The following is a 19,565-nucleotide window of genomic DNA, read 5'->3' on the forward strand; positions in this document are numbered from 1 at the left end:
GGTGTCCAGCCTGATACTAACCCTGCAGAGCTGCTCGGTATCATCGGCGTATGAATGACTGTGAAGGTAGAAAGCACCTGTGTCGAAAAAGCTCTGAAAAACTATTTGTGTGCACAGGTGAATGAGGCAAGTGTTGTATAACATCAGTCCATTTAACATCTTATGTATGGACTGGTGTCGCCTCTTCACTGCTCAGACTGTAACTGGTGTACCAGTCAGTGCATATACTGGTACACGGCTGTGTACAGCTCCACTGTTCATGAAAATAAAACTAACAATGTCACTAATATGTGCCATCCTAGAGCAGCTGTACTACCTGTGCAGCCTGAGGGACTTGCAGGTATCGTCTGTCTTTTTATTATTATTATTTCGTTTAGACTGGTGAAGTTAAAGAAAGCGACTGTGCAGCAGCAACTGGACGCCAGGTGTCCCCAGTCTCCCATTTTTCGCAGCAAGGGGAATCCTGCTGGAAAGAAGGGCTGACTGGAGTGTGTGAAGAAGTGCGTCCGCATGAGTTGTTTTCACACACACACGCCACTTTCGGGTACTTTTCAAACTGAAACTACTTTTAATCCATTTTTAAACTCCTCCGGGTTTCCTTCAGCCGCAGTAATGCAGACGTAAAGTCAGAGTGTGTGTAGGCATGTAGGAATGGATGAAGACAGTTGCAATTAGGAAAGCAGGGTGGCGACAGGTAGCCAAAGATAAGGGAAGAAAACGGGACTACACCTTTACCGCATTACTCGCCGCTTCCATCGGTGGAAGTTCCGCACAGCAGCCGCCTTTCTTCTCGGGTCTGCCCGCTTCTCCTGAACTCTCCAGCGGATTCCTCTTAGGTGTTTACTCCGGCACAATCATGTCTGAGGAAACAACGGATTTCCCTAACGAACTGTTCGGTAAGGTTACGATAGCGGGGATTCGTGTTTACGCCAGCTGACCGACGCGTGCGCTGCGCTGTTATTGCCCTCAAAATAAAATAAAAAGTTCGGAGTTCGTCGAACTGTTTTGACGTGGCTCAGCTGGCTCAGACGTCTTTTAGCTGCAATGGTTTAAAGGGAACAGCGCCATGTAAAACTTAACGCATTGATCTGATAGCGGTGACGTTGTGTTTTTACTCGCTTTTGAAATCACTGCGAGTCACTTTGAGACTCTCAGAAGTTACATAGAAGTTGAAGTTTTCTAAATATACGAGTGTTTACTACAATTCTGGGCCAGTGTTTTGGAAAGAATAACGTGATTCAACTGAAGGCAACAAGCTCATATTAAAACACACTAACTTCAGTAAACAACAGCTACACTGTCCTGCTAGTACTGGATCACACTGATTGGGCCTTTTATTAACAGGTGAAATAATCTCTGGTTTTCATTTGTCCATTTCTGTAAAAATAAAAAAGTCATTTTCATGCCCTGGGGCTTTGGCTGGCTACCTGAGAGTCTCTCCTCTGCTGCCACTTCCTTATCTGAAGTGGGGGAGAGGGGTGTGTCTGTGAAATTCCTTTGGATTGTGGGATATTATCAACACAGACTGCCTGGATGACTGAGTGTCAAAAAAGAAGTGTAAATCACTGCATTTAGCTGGAGAGAGTAGCCTGAACTGAAATAAAACACCTTGCTGATACAGCCAGACAGCTGCAGGTCCATGTGTTTGACCTACATTGACTTCTGCAGGCTGATGTTGGACTGAAGCCACCTGCAACCTATTTTAGAACCAGTGTCTTACTTACTGACAGTTTTAGAGACAGCGGTGGGCCGTGAGGGTGGAGAGGCCGATTAAGGAAAAGCTTGAAAAACCATGAGGTCTTTCTATTTATTAGCTCACCATTAGCAGACTCAGATACTGCGTGATGAAGCTGACTCACTACCCCGTGCTCTCTGTTACGGTGTCTGCAGACCAGTCTCACACTGTATATCTGCGCTGACTGATGAATGGGGCTTTTTGTAGGCAGCCCTGCTGTTGGTTTTAACAGGACGGGCTGACCTGATGCTGCTCATCGTCAGTAATTTAAAACTAGGAGGGGAAAAAAGCTTATCGGCAGCGCTCGTTAGGCCTGACCTTTGTGTGCACAGAGACTGAACTAATGAAAAGTGAGGAGGATCAGATGCTGGGTGATTACATGCCAAAAGCTGTGTGAGAAAGTTGAGCAAGTATACGGACACCCATTCATTTCTTGTCTAATTTTTAAGCAGTCAATTTTACAAATAAATAACTAGAACCCATATGAAAGTAGACAGAGTCCATCTAATACCCCAAAATGCCAGTAGCTCAGCATTTCAGAGCCACATTTATCCCTCAAAAGTTGGTAGAGATTAAAAGCATTGCTGTCAAAGAGAGACTGCCAGACTTTTATTTAAGAAGTGGCCAAAAATACACCAAAAAGTATCAGGTTAGGCAGCTTTGTCTTTATATTCAGGTGTTGTTATACTCCCATTCCCACAGGTTATTTTAAAGAGCTGTACTAGGACATGTTACAGTACAAGTCCTGTTAAAGTGGCAACAAGTCAGCTTGTGGAATCTCTTCACTGCTAGATATTCTATAATCAGCTGGCATTATTGCAAACCAGAAGGGTTTAGGAGCCACAAAGGTCATGTAAAGTTACAGAGCGAGGTCGCTGAGGTGCATAGAGCATAAACGTCACCAGGACTCTGCTGACTCATCAGCATTAACATCAGCACAAAAACTGTGCACCGGGAGCTTCGTGGCATGAGCTTCTACAGCCCAGCCTCCTGTAGGCGTGACGTGCAGAGCCGGCACCTGTGTCCATAGCTTCGATGTCTCTAAATGTGAGCTTGTGCTGTCTTATAACTTCTGGCTGTGTAAAGAAGTCACAACCAACAGTTCAGGTTCAAAGCAGGAACTGTGATTTAAGTCAAAGACAAAACGAGTCTCGAGCCTCTCAAATCATAAATGAGAATCTGGAAGAATTAATTGTTTAAAGGATGAAGCCGTCTGCACAGCATTTAATGGACTTTCAGAAAATAGTAAAGACTGAATTTCTGCCAGTGTGAAGTGTAACTGGAGAGTGAGAGCAGACGTTTGTTTAGATTCGGCATGTCGCAGGTTGTTACTCTACACTAATTAGTCTGCTGGGAAGTGGAACGTGTTTTTTATAGGAGCGGGTTGGACATGTGTTTCTGATCAGCCTCCACGCTGCTTCATGCTCTAATGTTTTGATCCTCCTCATGACCTCATTGTGTGTCTGGGTGGAGGACAGCATGAAGGCGGACCCGTGCTTTTTGACTTATTAAGACTCCTGCACACAGCACAGCGCCGCTCGTTTCTCCTCGTCTCACCCTTGTCTTTTACCCGATGCTTCCCTCTCTGCGTTCCAGCTTCTTCACCCTCGTTCTTTCTTCGTGTCCCTGGACTTCCACACCAATACTAAAACAACATACAGACTTTATGGGTAAACCATTAACAAACCACTACTGGTTCCATCAGGGAGATCAGATGTGGTACATGCTGTGAGCAAATAAGATGTAAGGCAGTCACACTCGGTAAAACAGCACTGAGAGGGAATAACTAAGGAGTAAAATAAATATTTCTGGTGAAAAGCAAGTCCTTCGAGTTCTTGTATGTTCTGATTACAGGAAGCTCCAAGTTATAATGGATGTGGAAAAGCTTTGACTGGATTTTTCTCCACAGAAGTGCCACCAACCAACGTGCACTGCACATAAATGAAAGGAACCGTTTTTGATCAGCATTAGGTCAGTCAAACTTCTCGGAGAGCGATCTGCTCAGTTAAATAGCAGAGGAGGTTGTTAATGAAACGAACAACTGGTGCACTAGAGGGGCAACGATGAGACATCCCCAAACACGTTCATATTATCACAGCTGGATGCCACTGACGTTTTTCCCTACTTATTTTTTCAGACTGTTTTTCCTGTAGTGTTGCATTTGGTTAGAGTCAGTGTCACTACAGGTAGCATGAGCCGATACCTGGACCCTACAATGTTGCACGGGTAGTCCTGATGCACCGTCCTGAAGGTTTGTCTCAGCACAGTCTCAAGAGCCTGGAGGAAATTCCAGGAGACATGCAGTTACTCCAGAGAGCTGAACAAGGCTGTAGAAGACCCTTAGTCCATCAGGAGGACTTATGAGTGAGCTTGCAGGAACAGTCTGAGCGCTGCCAGAGCTACAAAATGACCTCCATCAGGCTACTGGTGTGAATGTTTCTCACCAAACAATCAGAAACAGGCTTCACCAGGGTGGCCTGAGGGCCTATTGGGGACCCTATGCTCACTATCTGGCACCATAGAGCGCAGTTGGCATTTAGAATACAAGACCAGAATTGGCAGGTCCACCAGTGGTGCCCTGTGCTTCTCACAGGGACACATAGCCCTTTTCAGGCTAGCCAACAGCAGCCTGATTGCCTTCAGGTACTGGGATGTCAGACCCTACACTGGCACACTGGGTCCTGGGTTCCTCCTGGTCCTCGACAGTGCCCGGCCTCATGTGTATGCAGACAGGAACTGCTGACTGGCTTAAATCCATCCTTTCTCAGCACAAACCTCTAGAATCCATCTTGTAATGCTAGTCTAAATTCTAGAAGGCATTCATCGGTCTTACGTACGTATTAGTGACCTCTTTGAGCCGGCCATACAAAATATCATTTGGTGTGATTTGTCCTTCTTTTGGTGCGCATGGCCCGCCCGTCTCCTTCGATGCTGACAAAGCAAGAGATTGATGCTCAGGGAACCGTCCTGCTCCAGCACAGCTGCGTTGGCGACCTCGTCGTTCAGTATTCATAATAGGAAGCAAAGGTGAAAGCTTTCTATGTGGTTCCTTTATGTAGACATAGTTGTTTAACAGAGAGCTTCATTTCTAACGTTTCTATTCTCGCTCTTTGTACTGTGGAGAAACTCGATGTTCATCATGAACATCATGCAGCTTCTTAAACAAATGAAATCATTTGCATGATAATCTGGAAGTGATTCCAGTTCAGTGAAGGATGAGTTTCTCGTAAAGAAACGGACACTCTGCATTTACACTCAGCCTGTCGACACTAAACCCTCGTAAATAAAAACACGTTCTAAGTGATTGATTCTTTTTTCTGCGTGCATAAAAAAATGATAGCTACAGGCTGTGAAATGTTTGGTGTTGTGTTCGCGGTGCAGCCTTCCATCACTCATGTTTCCCTCTGCAGCTCATTAACTTTTGTCTGCTCTCTCCTGTAGAGAGACAACAAGATGCAGGTTGACACATAATTTGTGTTTTAGTGATTGCAAACCACAACTCAGTTTGCAGCATAAAGACGTTTTTTTTTTTTTAAACATTTATTTATTGGTTTTAAACAGTTTTACATGGTGCACCGTGAGCTAAAGAAAAAATAAAAAAACACTAAATAAGCAAACTAAGAACCCCTTTTTAAAAACACTATAATGATCTGGTTAGAAACACATAACTACTTGGGAGAAATGTTACAACTGTCTCGGTTTACTCTGACATTTGGAAATAACAGCTTTCCTCCTGGTAGGGCGGATGCAGGTTTTAAATTTTGGTTCGATCAAGGTATAAGAAAAGTGTCTGATATATTTAGGAATAATACTCTTATGTCTTTTGAACAACTTGGAAGTACTTTTTCTATTCCTGTCAAACATTTTTTAAAATTTCTTCAATTAAGAAATTTTATCTTAACCACACAAGGTGACAGCTTAGAAATCTCCACCTCCTCCTCTCTAGAGAGCACAGTTATAAAGCATCTAAATGGGCGAGGCCGAGTTTCTGCATTGTACAAATTATTTATGGAAAATTCCAAAGAATCAACACAGTCTGTTTTAGAGGCTTGGAGGAAGGATTTGCAAATGAACATATCTGATGATGAGTGGTATAAATCACGCTCCTTGGCCCAGAGTCAGACAATTAATGTGCAATCTCGACTACTTCAATATAAATGGATAACAAGACAATATATTTCACTGTATATGGTATAAAGGTATAAAGGTAATAAATCTGTTGAGTCAAATTATTGGTGATGTGATCCATGTGGACTTAACAGCCTGAAACTCTAACTTGATTTGTGTATCTGTCCTTCCCTTTTGTTATGGTTTGCTTTGTTTTTGTTTCTATTGTTATGTTGTTTCTGTTGTTGTTGTGGTTTTGTTTTTATTTATTTATTTTTACTTTATACGTTTTTTTTCTTTTAATTATTTCTTTATGTTTTAAGACCATCTCAGAACACAATTCTTCATTAGTAAACGAGACGTGTTAATCTGACCTGAAAGCATCTGCAGGCCACCAAATCTCCCATCCTCCTATTGTTGTGTAACCTGTGATCCCTCCAGCTGTTCTGGTGTCAATTGTCGTGAGTTTTTGTGTGTTTGTAGAGAGTGTGCGGGAGGCAGTGGGGCGCAGGGTGAAGCTGACCCTGAGGCAGAAAGTCCAGCTGGAGGTCAAAGGTGACAAGGTGGAAAACAGAGTGCTGGTAAGTGACAGCTGTTTAGTGCTTTTTACTGTAACCATGTGTACTCACAGTTGTTGTTAAACTTTTGTTTTTGTGCCCTTTTTGGCATCAGGAATGTTATATGTGATGGGTGGGAAGCAGGAAGTGTCACTGCTCTTAACCCTGGAAAACACAGTAAGCTGAGTGTGTGTGTGTGTGTGGGCATGTTGCTGGAGCGGGAAGGTGATGAAGCAGGAAGTGCAGGCTGACGGTTTATCGCCACACGCAGCAGTTTGTATGTCTGTAGGAATTCATCTTCTTCTCGTCTCAATGCTTACTCAGTATTTATTTGAATAGGCAAAATACAAAAGGGTGCTCTCAAATACTCCAGATGTCGTGCGAGGAGCGCTGCACAGGCAGTGTTTTTGTGGTCATTTTGGTTTTTTAGTTGCCTCGACGCGACTGTAGATTAGCAGCAGCCGGTGACTGATGAAGACCAGCGAGGAAGGATCGGTGCCATTTTTTTGAATGTTTGAGTGTTTATATATCACAACAGAACAACCCGCACCTTTAAAATGAAACTTCTATCAGCAGTCTTGGTTCTGATATTGTGAGGTTTTCTCGTCAGCTCGTGTGCGGTTGTTAAATATTTTGTTTGCAGCAGCTCGTCCGCCGGGAGCTGCTGCTGCTCTGAGTCACGTTGGGAGTGCTTCCTTGTTTGGGTTCAGTTTCTCTGCAGCTCTACAATCTTTAAAAAGTGTAAAAACTGATGCACAGCTTTTCCCCTGTTTTCAAACTGAGCAGCCATTCTGAAACTTTTGTTTTGATTAGCGATGTCGGAGCAAACAAAAGAAGGAATGTTGCTTAAGTTGCTTAATTGCAGGGTGGACGTTGTGAAGTGGGCCTCATGATCAAAGTTGAAGAGGGGCTGGTAGAGCTTGATATCAGAGCTCTGTGGTGCTGCTGTTTCATGCCAGGCTGGAAAGCACCTCCTTATGGACACGGCTTCGTGAGTGGCGACATTGTCGTGCAGAAACAGGAAAGGAAATACCTCAAACGTTTGGCACCAAGTTGAAAGCAAAATATCGTTATGATGAACTTTGTTTTGATTGAACAAGCTGTGCTAAGATGACGGGCTGATATTTACAGTTTAACCACTCAGGGGGTTTTTACCTGCAAGCCTCATTTGTACGAGCGCCGTTTTCCTTTTCTTTGTGTTCTTTTGTGTAGGAATCATGGAAGAATTTCCACACATACTGGGGAAGTCCTGAAATGAGGAAGTGGTGCAGAAATGAGGACTGATTGTTGGAACTTTTTGTTTGGTGATGTTGCTGCAAATATGATGCAGCAAAAGTAAAACTCTTATGAACTGTTGGAAGACGCAGCGCAGGGATAGGTGGGTGTTACCGGGCTATCTGGTTTCACCTAACTGCAGGTTTGTGTGAGTGTGGGAATAAGAACAGACAAATGAGTATCACCACTTCTGCTTAAAGCTCGTCCGCTCAGCTCAGGAAGTGCCTTCAAGCTCAGTTCATTTTTTTACGTCTTTAACACACTTGTGTTTTCCTTTGGCCACATACCACGGCTCTGCAGCTCCTGTCAGGACTTGACTGAAGCAACCCACTCACAGCCACAGGGTGTTGGGACACACACATTCCACAGCTGTATATCAGCAGTTCTACCCTATAGCTATAACTTCTTGAAATGAGCCAGCGTGCTCAGTGTTTCGCGATAAAGCGTCCTGCTGGGTTTCTTTTCATTTGTGGAAATTAAAGTAAAAAACACATTTTTCTCCTGAACTCCAACCCAGTGAACATGAATGTGTGTCTGCGTCCTGCATGTCAACACCAGGAATGAGTTTGTTTGTGAAGATGTGGGTCTGTAGTTTACCTTTGTGAAACCACTACAGCTGAGCGTTCACACTGTCGATGTCTTTTGCACCCACTTCAATCGTCACTGACTCCAAACTATGAAGGAAACGTGTCTGAGCTGACACACAAAAGCTACAGATTATAATTTTATCTATTTGTAATATTTGGGTCTCAGGACTGAGTGCTGGTGACCACCTAAATGTGCCCTCCATATCCACACGACACCAGTTTGTGTGCAGATTATTTTATTTGTTACAACTAAAAATTGATCATTTCATCTCAATTAATAGATTTTTTCAAATATTTTTTGTGCCTTTCGCACAAAAGGCAGCGTTTGAACATGAATATCTTAAAGACTGTTAAAGATAAAAGCTCAGGATGAACCTGCAGGCTTCGACAGCACTTTGATGCACTCTGGTTCAGACGCTTTGCATCTGATTTCTCTTCCCTAGTCTGCTTACGTGGACTTACTCACCTGCTCACTGCAGCTCGTCTGCAGAACGACCTGAAACAGGCCCGCCCCTCGGTCCATCGTCTGAGACAGTCGTATCTTCTTGGCTCGCCTCTGGCATTAGCAGATGTAACCTGGAGTGACCTCACTAAACTGTAGGCGCCACAGCTGGCTCGGCCTCCTGTGGCGTACAGCTCGCTTTCACTGCCCCACTTTGTTTCCTATAAAATCGTTGCAGTGAAAGTGTGATTACAAGGACCATTTACATCCCCACCATTTCACACCATAATTCATCAAACATCTCAAAAATAAGTCACTAATTTTGTCTGTAGGAGTCTGGCTAAGGCCGAGCGAGCAGCCGTAATGCGCACTTGCTCCCCGCCAGGATTGAGGTTCAACACGTGGTGAAAGATAATGTGTATTATTATCCCACTGGGCTAAAAACCTCTCCAGAAGCCGGCGCTGCTGCCAGCTTCTCTGCGAGGGAGAATACACAAAGCTGTTGGGACCAAAGGCCCAGAGGGACTGCTGCTCACATTTAGACTGAAAATGACTAAATTTCCTTTATTCTATTTATTTAGTTTTTCATGTGTAACATCATCAACGCCACAATTACAGTTTCTAAATTGCTCTTCCAACCGCAGGGAGTCCATTTGAATTCTTTTTCATTTTTTCTTCTTGTCGTTATTATGATTGTTATTATTATTATTATTGATGCATGAAAACCCTTTTTTGCCTGTTTTATTTAAGGGTGATTTCTTGTTGGGCGCTGATTGTACTCCATGACAGACAGCTGGAAACTCAGTGGCCAAGCTGTTCTTTGGGTGGATGCGTACACTGTAGTGCAGATGAGTCCACGTGGTCGCTAAAGCAGGCAGGCGGACAGATGTCCTCGCTGTCCACAGTCAGACCCCAGGATTTAGGTTGAACAGTTGCTGGCTGTGTGGTAGATGACTGTAGAGCGTGTAGAATAACCGTATGGATGTGTGGTTAAATGTGTAGTCCAAAGCACTGAGCGTTCATTCATTTAAAAAGAAAAGTCTTAAAGGAAGTTGTAAAGATAAGTACTGACTAAGTACTTCCACATGTTTTCATTCATGTCAGAAAGCAAAAACTCAGTTTCTTCATCCTCATCTGTTGACCGTTGTCTGTCTTTGTCCTCAGGCTTTGGCTTCACATCGAGCCTTTCTGCTCACAGCACGAGTCCCCTCTAAGGTTAGTGACCCCGTTCATCTCACACTTTTTATTTCAATCTTTGTCTTTGTGTTTTGTGCTAAGTCGCAGTCTTTGACACGCTGAATGTCAGCCCGTTGGATCGGCCACTGTCACAGAGAGCGTTTTGACTGGAGGGCAGCCTCGCCCCGAGCGTGACTACAGACTGTATTAATCTGTATTTCATCACAAAGTACAGCTATGTTTGTTATTAGTCAGACATTACCTCCAAACACACCTTTGTTTTTGGGCACTTGGCTGTGTGTTAACAGGATGTGTTTAACTATTATACTCTGGGGTGTTTTGATCACATGATTTGCCGGGCTTCCATGTTTGCTAATTATCCTCCTTTTCATCCCGGACAGCTCCAGCACAGGTTAACATTCAGAAAAGTCCCCTGCATAAACACTATGGTTCCCTGATAAAACACATTACCTTTCATGCATGTGCTCATGGTTTTTATTGGTCATATTGAACGTTACAAACCCACATTTTTTCTTGATTTCTCCGTATGTCTGAATTGTCGCGTCTCTTCTCCCCGTTCGCTCGCTGTTTCCTGCATGTGCCTCTCTACACAGTTGAGCAGATCTCAGCACCATATGGAGACATTTGATAGTTTTACCCACAATGCAGCTGTGAGAAATCAGCCTGTGGGAAAGAAAAACAGTGACAGGAAGAAAAGTTCAACCTAGAGGGCGAGAGGCAGGGACGGAGAGGAAAAACATTCTGGAAAGAGCAGAAAAGTAAAGATTTAACTATTTTCTTGAACTCTTCAGACTGAGAAAGATACGAAGGATCGTGAAATGTTTACGCTGCTTTATTTTTAGGCTGCCTGGGCACGATACGGAAGAGCAAACGTGACGTAAAACTAAGGAAAACCCCCCGTACTCTATCCCAAAACCCATTTTCAGCTGAATCCTGAATCTTTGTGTTTCCTCGTTTTAAGTTTAATAAACTGTTTTTAGAACTTCCGGCTCATCACAGTTCTGTATAATTAAAAAAGAGAAGTAGCTCTGTGGTTAAACACAGTTTCCACGATGCTTCCTTTTTGGTAGCATCTATTTTCATTGCTCCCTGGTGACTCTCGAGGGTTTTTTTTTTTCTTTTTTGGGGGCTTCACAGCAATGAGTGTGTGAACCAGGCCAGACAGAGACATAAAGTCTGATTCAAAGTGAAACTGAGTCCTGGGACTTTGCTCAAACTAAAACTAAATGGCTGTTTGGCTCCAGAATGTCAAACACAGAATCGTGACCCCAGAAACGATGTATATGTTGGAAATATGGCACATAATCATGGAAATCTCAGTCATATACGGTGTATAGAGGAAGATCTAAGACGAACACAGAGAAACAGATCCCTGCTAATCAGTGCAAACTGACAAAGTAATAAAGTAATCACATTTTCCTCGCGTCTCGGTAATGTCACCATATTATTTGTCAGATAATTTCATTAATGCAAACACCAGCACCGTTAACGAGAAGCATTAATTCATCAGCACTTTTGTTTACATGTGTTTTTTATAAGAAATCAGAACAAAATAACTGAATAGACTGATTAAGTTTGTCTCTGTATTTTTGTTTAAGAGGATTTCATTGCTACCACAGTACAAACACAGTGGAGAGGTCCACTTTAGTGCCTCGGTGGAGCTTTGAGCCTCAGCTGTATCCCAGCTGATGAGCTGCTGTGAAGTCGGACAGTCTGCGAGGATGGACTCGCCTCTGGAGCCAGCTTTAAGGGGGCGTCAGAGGAAGTGTTCTGGCTCTGTGGTTTTGGATCTATGTTGCCAGTTGACGTTAATAGTTGCGTCATCACTATTGTTTTATTTAAGGTTGTTTTACGTTGTGCAATCGTTGCTGTCGGGGATTCCCTTATGACGGGATAATTGTTTTGTCTAAGCAAATGTTGTCTTTGATTATCAAATGACTGAAATAAGACTTTGTAGTTCAATGAGTTTAAAGCAGGCACTTTGTTAGCCGAGCGACTTTATTGGAAGCCACAGTAGAGGCCCCATGTTGGCACTTAATGAGTAAATTATGACTGAAGTTACGTATCACGCCTGTAAAAATCCATAAAATGTAAAAATCAGAGCAGAGTTTAACTTATTTGAAGTTTCTTTAATCAAAGTTTGGACCTGTGGAGGACCGACTGTGCTTTTGTTTGTCCGGGTTAATCCGGTTACCCGACTGAACAGAGCTCCTCAGATCAAAGTTGTCGGTCTTTTCGTGACACATTTAAAACCTTCCTTGTTTTAAAAACACGTTATGATGATGAGTTGCGATGTTCAGAAACACGAGTGAACCTTACAGGCTGCAACGTGTTTCAGCTCCGCCAGCTGACCCCTGATCTGTTGTTCCACAGTGGGCCAGCGGTTTTTCTAACTGTGTATGAAGAGAGTGGAACAGAGGGCGGTTTGTTCCTCGGTGTGTACTGTCCCAGCCCAGAGAGGCAGCGGGGAGGGGGGGGAGACAATGGAGGAATTTAACAGCTGGTGAGGAGGGCAGTGAGGGGGCACGGCTCGCCCTCTCGCTCTGCTTTTCGCTTCGTTTCTTATTGATTTCTTCTACTCGGGCAAAGTCCAAACCGTCCTCTCTTCCACCCTCCTCCCCCTCTCGCTCTGCATCGCGCCTCTTCATCGTCTGACAGCTCTCCGGTCACTCCATCTCTTTCGCTTTCTTTTTCCGCCTCCCCCCTTTGCCCCCGCCATCGTTGTTGTGCTTCTCCCTCTTTTCCTCAGTCACACTTGTTCTTTTTGGCAGCGACCGCACATTATTTTTACTCTCTCTCTGGATTCAAAGGGAAGCGAGTGTGAGGCTCTGCTCCAGACATTTGTTCTGCAGACTATTTGTAGCCTGTGTTTTTTACATTCCTGTAGTCTCGCTGATTTTACTTCTTCTTGCTCCTCTCTTCAGGGTTTGTTCAGTAGCAATAATAACCCGCCTCGTATCGGCACTGCACACTCTGTCCATCATGGAAAAGCATTTAAGAAATTCCTCCCTGGAGAATTGTTGATAGTGTAAATGAAATATAGTCCAGATGATTGGGAAAGCCTCCTTGAACGTTCTTGCGGCACAGCGAACTGTCTCTGTTGCTCAACCACGAAACAAGTTGGCGCTTGAGAAGTTATTCTCAGTCCATCTAAAAACAAATACGCACTCATCAAGGTAACACTTGTTCTGCTCCATGACTGAAAGTATGTGGACCCTCAACATTTCAGCCACGTGTGATAGTTTAACGATGATGTTTCATTCTTTCCACCAGATGTTGCCTCGCTTGGCTCACATCAGCATTGCTAACAGTGAAGTTGGCTGATAAGATCTGCCTCGCAGTCGGCCTTCGGTCCTAAATGTGAAGGTCAGGTTCAAACAATGAGCACAAGTGGTGTTCTTAGAGCGGTAGAGATGTGCACCTCTGGCTGCCGTCATGTCCACATCCACGAGAGTGAGCCTCTCATCACCAGTCGTTGCACGCCTCCTGTTTCCTGGTGCAGTTCAGGAGAAAGAAAATAGTTTTCTGTCTGAATTTTTTAGGTAATAATAATACGTTTTATTTATAGGCGCCTTTCAGACCCTCGAGGTCACCTTACAATAACACGAGAACAATAGCAGCAATAAAATATGATAAACATGGCAAAATAAGATTTAGACATAAGGTAAAAAAACAAAACACAAGCATAAAAGTATATAGGTCACGATTTCTGGAAAGAAACTTTGCTGCTGAGTTTTTCAGTATGTTTCGATGCTTTGAGGCGAGTGCAAGGATCCCTGCAACAAATATGCAAAGGAAAAAACTGGGCAGCTCAAACCAAACCTCTCCCTGTACATCCTGTTACCTTCACATCTGCCCAGTTCAGTTGTTCAGACATACAGCTGTTGGCTCAAAAATGTAGATCAAATGTTGTGTGTGCGTGTGCGTGTGTGTGTGTGTGTGTGCGTGTGTGTGTGTGTGCTCTCCTTCATAGACTTCAGCTTGTCCAGAATGCTCTGGCTCGCCTCCTGACTGGCAGTAGAAAGCATGCCTCTATCACCCCAGTTCTTATTGAGTTGCATTGGTTACCCATAAAATATCGCATTGAATTTAAAATATTGTTGCTCACCTTTAAAATTATAAATAATTTAGCCCCTCGTTATCTTGTCGATCTTCTTAGTCTAGATGTCCCTGGACGAGCCCTCGGGTCTTCAGCCCAATTACTCCTCCAGCCTAGATCTAGACTTAAATCTAGGGGTGACCGTGCTTTTGCCCTGGTTGCACCGAATCTGTGGAACAACCTTCCTATCGCTATCCGTGCGTCAGACTCCATTTTATCTTTTAAATCCCGTTTAAAAACTCATTTATTCAACATAGCTTTTCCATCTCGTTAGCATCCCTGTTTTATATTTGGTTCAATTTCTTATTTATGTACTTTATCTTTTAGCTATATCTGTTCTTAGTAACTTTGTTCTTATATCCCCTTTTATTGCTGTATAATTAGTGCCCTTGATTGATTGATTGATTGATTGATTGAATCTTTATTTTGAACATGTTGAAAAAGTATAAAAAAAAAAAATAGAATTAAAAGAGACAAATGAACAAAGCAAACAAAAGGAAAACGAGCAACCACAACTCCAAATAACGTCCATGTTCAAAAAGGAGCAGGAAGAAGCATAAGCTTATTTAATCCCACCCCTTTTCCACTATCTAGTATCAATAGACTACAGAAATACCTCCTTGTAATTACATTATATGTTATGTGTAATTTTTTTTTTTTTTTTTTTTAATATATACACATATATGTTTCTATCTATCCATACCTACGTATATACACACATACGCACATATACACATTTTCAATAACCCCATTAACACCTGAAGGATACACAACCTACAATTTTATATATATTTAATATATATATATATATATATATATATATATATATATATATATATATATATCCGTAGCCAGTCTTGTTAATGATCTCACTGAGGGGGTTCAGGCCTATGCAGAACAGCAGTGGGGACAGAGCATCTCCTTGGTAGATCCCGCACTTGATGGTAACTTGTGCTATGGGCTTGGAGTTGGCCTCTAGTGTTGTACGCCACATCCCCATTGAGTTCCTGATGAAGGCTCTTAGGGTCCCATTGATCTTGTACAATTCTAGGCATTCCAGTATCCAGCTGTGGGGCATTGAGTCATAGGCCTTCTTGTAATCAATCCAGGCAGTGCACAGGTTGGTCAGTCTGGTCTTGCAGTCTCGGCTGATTGTTCTGTCTACCAGTAGCTGGTGTTTTGCACCTCTGGTGTTCTTGCCAATTCCTTTCTGTGTCCCGCTCATGTATTGACCCATGTGCCTGTTCATCTTAGCCGATATGATGCCTGACAGGAGCTTCCATGTAGTACTGAGGCAGGTTATTGGTCGGTAGTTGGAGGGGACCGGTCCCTTCTTGGGGTCCTTGGGGATCAGGACCGTCCGGCCTTCAGTTAGCCATTCCGGGTGTCTCTCGTTAACTAGCAGCTGGTTCATTTGTGCTGCCAGACGCTCGTGGAGTGCAGTCAGCTTCTTCAGCCAGTAGGCGTGAACCATGTCGGGCCCTGGTGCTGTCCAACTCTTCATACTGGAGACCCTTTCTTGGATATCTGCCACTGTGATGGTTACTGGACCCTGTTCAGGGAGGTCGCTGTGGTCTGCCCTCAGATCCTCTAGCCACTGAGCATTGCCGTTATGGGTTGCATCCTTCTCCCATATGCTCTTCCAGTATTGCTCCGTCTCCAGCCTTGGTGGTGCTGTTCTCTTATTGTTCCCTTGCCACTGAGAGTACACCTTTGCTGGTTCTGTGGAGAACAGCTGGTTTATTCTCCTGCCTTCTATCTCTCTGGTGTACCTCCTCAAGCGGCTGGCCAAGGCTGTGAGTCTTTGCTTGGCAGTTTCCAAGGCCTCAGGTATGGACAGCTTGCTGTATTTCTTAGGCACCTTATTTGTCGCACCTTTCTGCAACTCTGTTAGTTGGCTAACCTCCCTCCGTGCTACTTTGATCTTGGCCTCTAGCCTACAAAGAGAGGGAAGGTAGTCAGAACTGAGGGGATTGAACTACCAGAAGGCAACATTGCAGACATAGAGGACAGTTACAAGTACCTGGGGATCCCGCAGGCAAATGGGAACCATGAAGAGGCCGCTAGAAAGGCTGCAACCACCAAGTACCTGCAGAGGGTCAGGCAAGTCCTGAGGAGTCAGCTGAATGGTAAGAACAAGATCCGGGCCATCAACACATACGCCCTGCCCGTGATCAGGTACCCTGCTGGGGTAATAGGCTGGCCAAAGGAGGAGATAGAAGCCACTGACATAAAGACAAGAAAGCTCCTGACCATGCATGGAGGGTTTCACCCCAAGTCCAGCACCCTGAGGCTGTACGCTAAGCGGAACGAAGGGGGCCGGGGACTGGTGAGTGTCAGCACCACAGTCCAGGATGAGACAAGGAACATCCAAGAATACATTGGGAAGATGGCCCCAACTGACCGAGTGCTCAGTGAATACCTCAGGCAGCAGAAACCCAAGAAAGAGGAGGGAGACGAGGAACCATCATGGAAGGACAGGCCCCTGCACGGTATGTACCACCGGCAGATAGAGGAGATGGCTGATATCCAGAAATCCTACCAGTGGCTGGACAAAGCTGGACTGAAAGACAGCACAGAGGCACTAATCATGGCAGCACAAGAACAAGCTCTGAGCACAAGATCCATAGAGGCGGGGGTCTATCACACCAGGCAAGACCCCAGGTGCAGGCTGTGTAAAGATGCCCCAGAGACAATCCAGCACATAACAGCAGGGTGCAAGATGCTAGCAGGCAAGGCATACATGGAACGCCATAACCAAGTGGCCGGCATAGTGTACAGGAACATCTGTGCCGAGTATAACCTAGAAGTCCCGAGGTCAAAATGGGAGATGCCCCCAAGGGTGGTGGAGAATGACCGAGCTAAGATCCTGTGGGACTTCCAGATACAGATGGACAAAATGGTGGTGGCTAACCAACCGGACATAGTGGTGGTAGACAAACAGAAGAAGACGGCCGTAGTGATCGATGTAGCGGTTCCGAATGACAGCAATATCAGGAAGAAGGAACACGAGAAGCTGGAGAAATACCAAGGGCTCAGAGAAGAGCTCGAGAGGATGTGGAGGGTGAAGGTAACGGTGGTCCCCGTGGTAATCGGAGCACTAGGTGCGGTGACTCCCAAGCTAGGCGAGTGGCTCCAGCAGATCCCGGGAACAACATCGGAGATCTCTGTCCAGAAGAGCGCAGTCCTGGGAACAGCTAAGATACTGCGCAGGACCCTCAAGCTCCCAGGCCTCTGGTAGAGGACCCGAGCTTGAAGGATAAACCGCCCGCAGGGGCGTGCTGGGTGTTTTTTATATATATATATATATATATATATATATATATATATATATATATATATATATATATATATACATATACACACATACACACACACACACACACATATATATATATATATATATATATATATATATATATATATATATATATATACACACATACATATATATACATATACACATACACATACACACATATACACATACATATATACCCACACCAACAAACCCGTGCATGCGCACACACATGAAAATATTAGACAAGAACATCCTATCAAATCTCTACCTTTTCCCTGTACCCTGTAAAAACCATATCCTTAAACCGCTTTTTAAACTGCGTCATGCTCGGACATTGCTTCATATCTTTACTTAGTCTGTTCCACAGCTTCACTCCACACACAGAGATGCAAAAACTTTTTAATGTTGTACGGATACGAGGATGTTTTAAATTTAATTCCCCTCTCAAATTGTATCCCCGTTCCCTTTTAGAAAACATTTTTAGAATATTGTCAGGAAGCAGGTTATTTATTGCTTTATATATAATTTGTGCTGTGAGAAAATGAACCAGATCTGTGAATTTTAGAATTTTTGATTTTAAGAATAGTGGATTTGTATGATCTCTGTAACCAGTTTTATGGATTATCCTTATGGCCCTTTTTTGTAATATAAAGATTGATGATAGCGAACATTTGTAAGTATTGCCCCAAACCTCTGCACAGTAATTCAAATACGGTGCAATCAGGGAACAATAGAGAATGTGGAGTGATTTGTGGTCCAGAATGTGTTTTACTTTACTCTTAACCTGATGACATATGTGGTACTTTGTTAATAGTCTTTTATTTAATCATGTCTTAATTTTCCTGTTTTTATTGTAAAGCACTTTGGGTTACCGCTGGTCTTTTAAACGTGCTATACAAATAAAGTTGTATTGTATTGTGTGTGTCCGTGTGTGCAGCACCTGAAATCCCTTCATCCAGCTAATGGCAGCTTGTGTTTTGACTGTGTGTGAGGGGTAAACGTTTCCTGGGAAGAGCCCGAGTTTCTCATGCTGAAGGAGGAGTGACTGTAATCACTTCGCTTTGTTTTCCGTTGTAAATGTTCACATTGTGGGAAGAAAAAGCTCCTTTGTGATTGATGAAAAGTAGAAAAACACTTCTGGCTGTTTTTTCTCAGCCTGCTGCCCTTTCAGTGGCTCTTTGATCAGATGTGGAAATACAAGATTACGTTGACGGCGTCTCTTCTGAACCCTTTCAGGTTGAACAGTCCTTCAGCTATCTGGAAATCCAGGGAATCCAAAGCAACAAGCCCACACAGGTACAAACAACATTATTGAGCTTTTTATTCATTACATCGCAGCACACATGACAACATCTGGACTACATGCACATGTGTGTCATGTAAAACATTGACAGCTTTTCCTCATGAAGCTAAAGCAGGCTTGACTCGTGTCGAGAACTCTGACGCTGTCCTCTTGTCCACTGTGTGTCCTTCTGCATCATGTTGGTCTTTTAAACTGGAGAAGTGAAAAAGGCCTCCAGCTCTGCATTAACTCACTCACCTGAATCAGCCTCCTCAGGCTTTCAGGGGAAAACCAATCATCATCACGGGGTGTCTGCGTTTCTTCACATCCGTGTTTCCTTCATGTCCGATTCCTTTGTGTGTGTCGCCCCCTGCAGCTGGTGTTGGAGCATGAGCACGGCTCGTGGAGCCTCCGGCTGGGCTCTGCAGAGGAAGTGGACAAGGTGATCGCTCACATCGGCAGCTGTCTGCACCGGATCTGCCCGGCAGGCGTACCGGTGTAGGTACCACACAGCCAGCAGCCGCTGGCACTGTTAGGCTGATAACACAGAACCACAACCTGACAGAGGGTTGGAAAGACCCTTTAAGTGTGAAATAAAGTTTTCAGTGTTCAGTTTATTCAGTAAAGTTTAGAATGATGATGAACAATTAGTTTCCATGTGATACTTAAAACAGGAAAAAGCTCATTTAACAGGAGAAGCATCTTTAACAGCACGGCACCTTTAAGGGTTTGACATCTGTTGGAGGTCATTGTGTTTGCTGGAGGGACGCATTTGTGGATGCAGAGGAATTAAAATATAAGTATGAAACAAATCTTCAGGAGACTTTTCTGGACTCTGCTAGAGTGTCGTTCCTGTAATCGGCTGCACGGTGCACGTTTGAAGCAGTCTGACGCTTTCAGATCACTGTCATGACTGATACACGTGTCGGCCTCATTATTCGTCTCTTTGACCATGTTTAATCTGAACGTGTGTGAGAATCAAG

At 43.9% G+C, this 19,565-nt stretch overlaps 1 protein-coding gene across 3 annotated transcripts in view; it reads left to right on the forward strand.

Annotated features, from left to right (window-relative positions):
• The first annotated feature begins 465 nt into the window (after positions 1-465).
• The window catches only part of carmil1 (capping protein regulator and myosin 1 linker 1), a 71,575-nt gene continuing 52,475 nt past the window's right edge, over positions 466-19,565 (forward strand). For 2 of the 3 annotated variants that reach the window (XM_004574229.4, XM_004574230.4), the window contains exons 1-5: positions 481-896; positions 6,326-6,423; positions 9,868-9,918; positions 18,537-18,596; positions 18,959-19,080. In XM_004574229.4, the coding sequence (XP_004574286.1) occupies positions 656-896; positions 6,326-6,423; positions 9,868-9,918; positions 18,537-18,596; positions 18,959-19,080 (572 nt within the window). In that variant the 5' untranslated portion in view covers positions 481-655. Of the gene's footprint in view, positions 897-6,325; positions 6,424-9,867; positions 9,919-18,536; positions 18,597-18,958; positions 19,081-19,565 lie in introns of all 3 variants that reach the window. The other variant, XM_004574231.4, reaches the window with a different exon arrangement.

This window comes from Maylandia zebra, linkage group LG22 (genome assembly GCF_041146795.1).
Source record: "Maylandia zebra isolate NMK-2024a linkage group LG22, Mzebra_GT3a, whole genome shotgun sequence".
Lineage (NCBI taxonomy): Eukaryota > Metazoa > Chordata > Actinopteri > Cichliformes > Cichlidae > Maylandia > Maylandia zebra.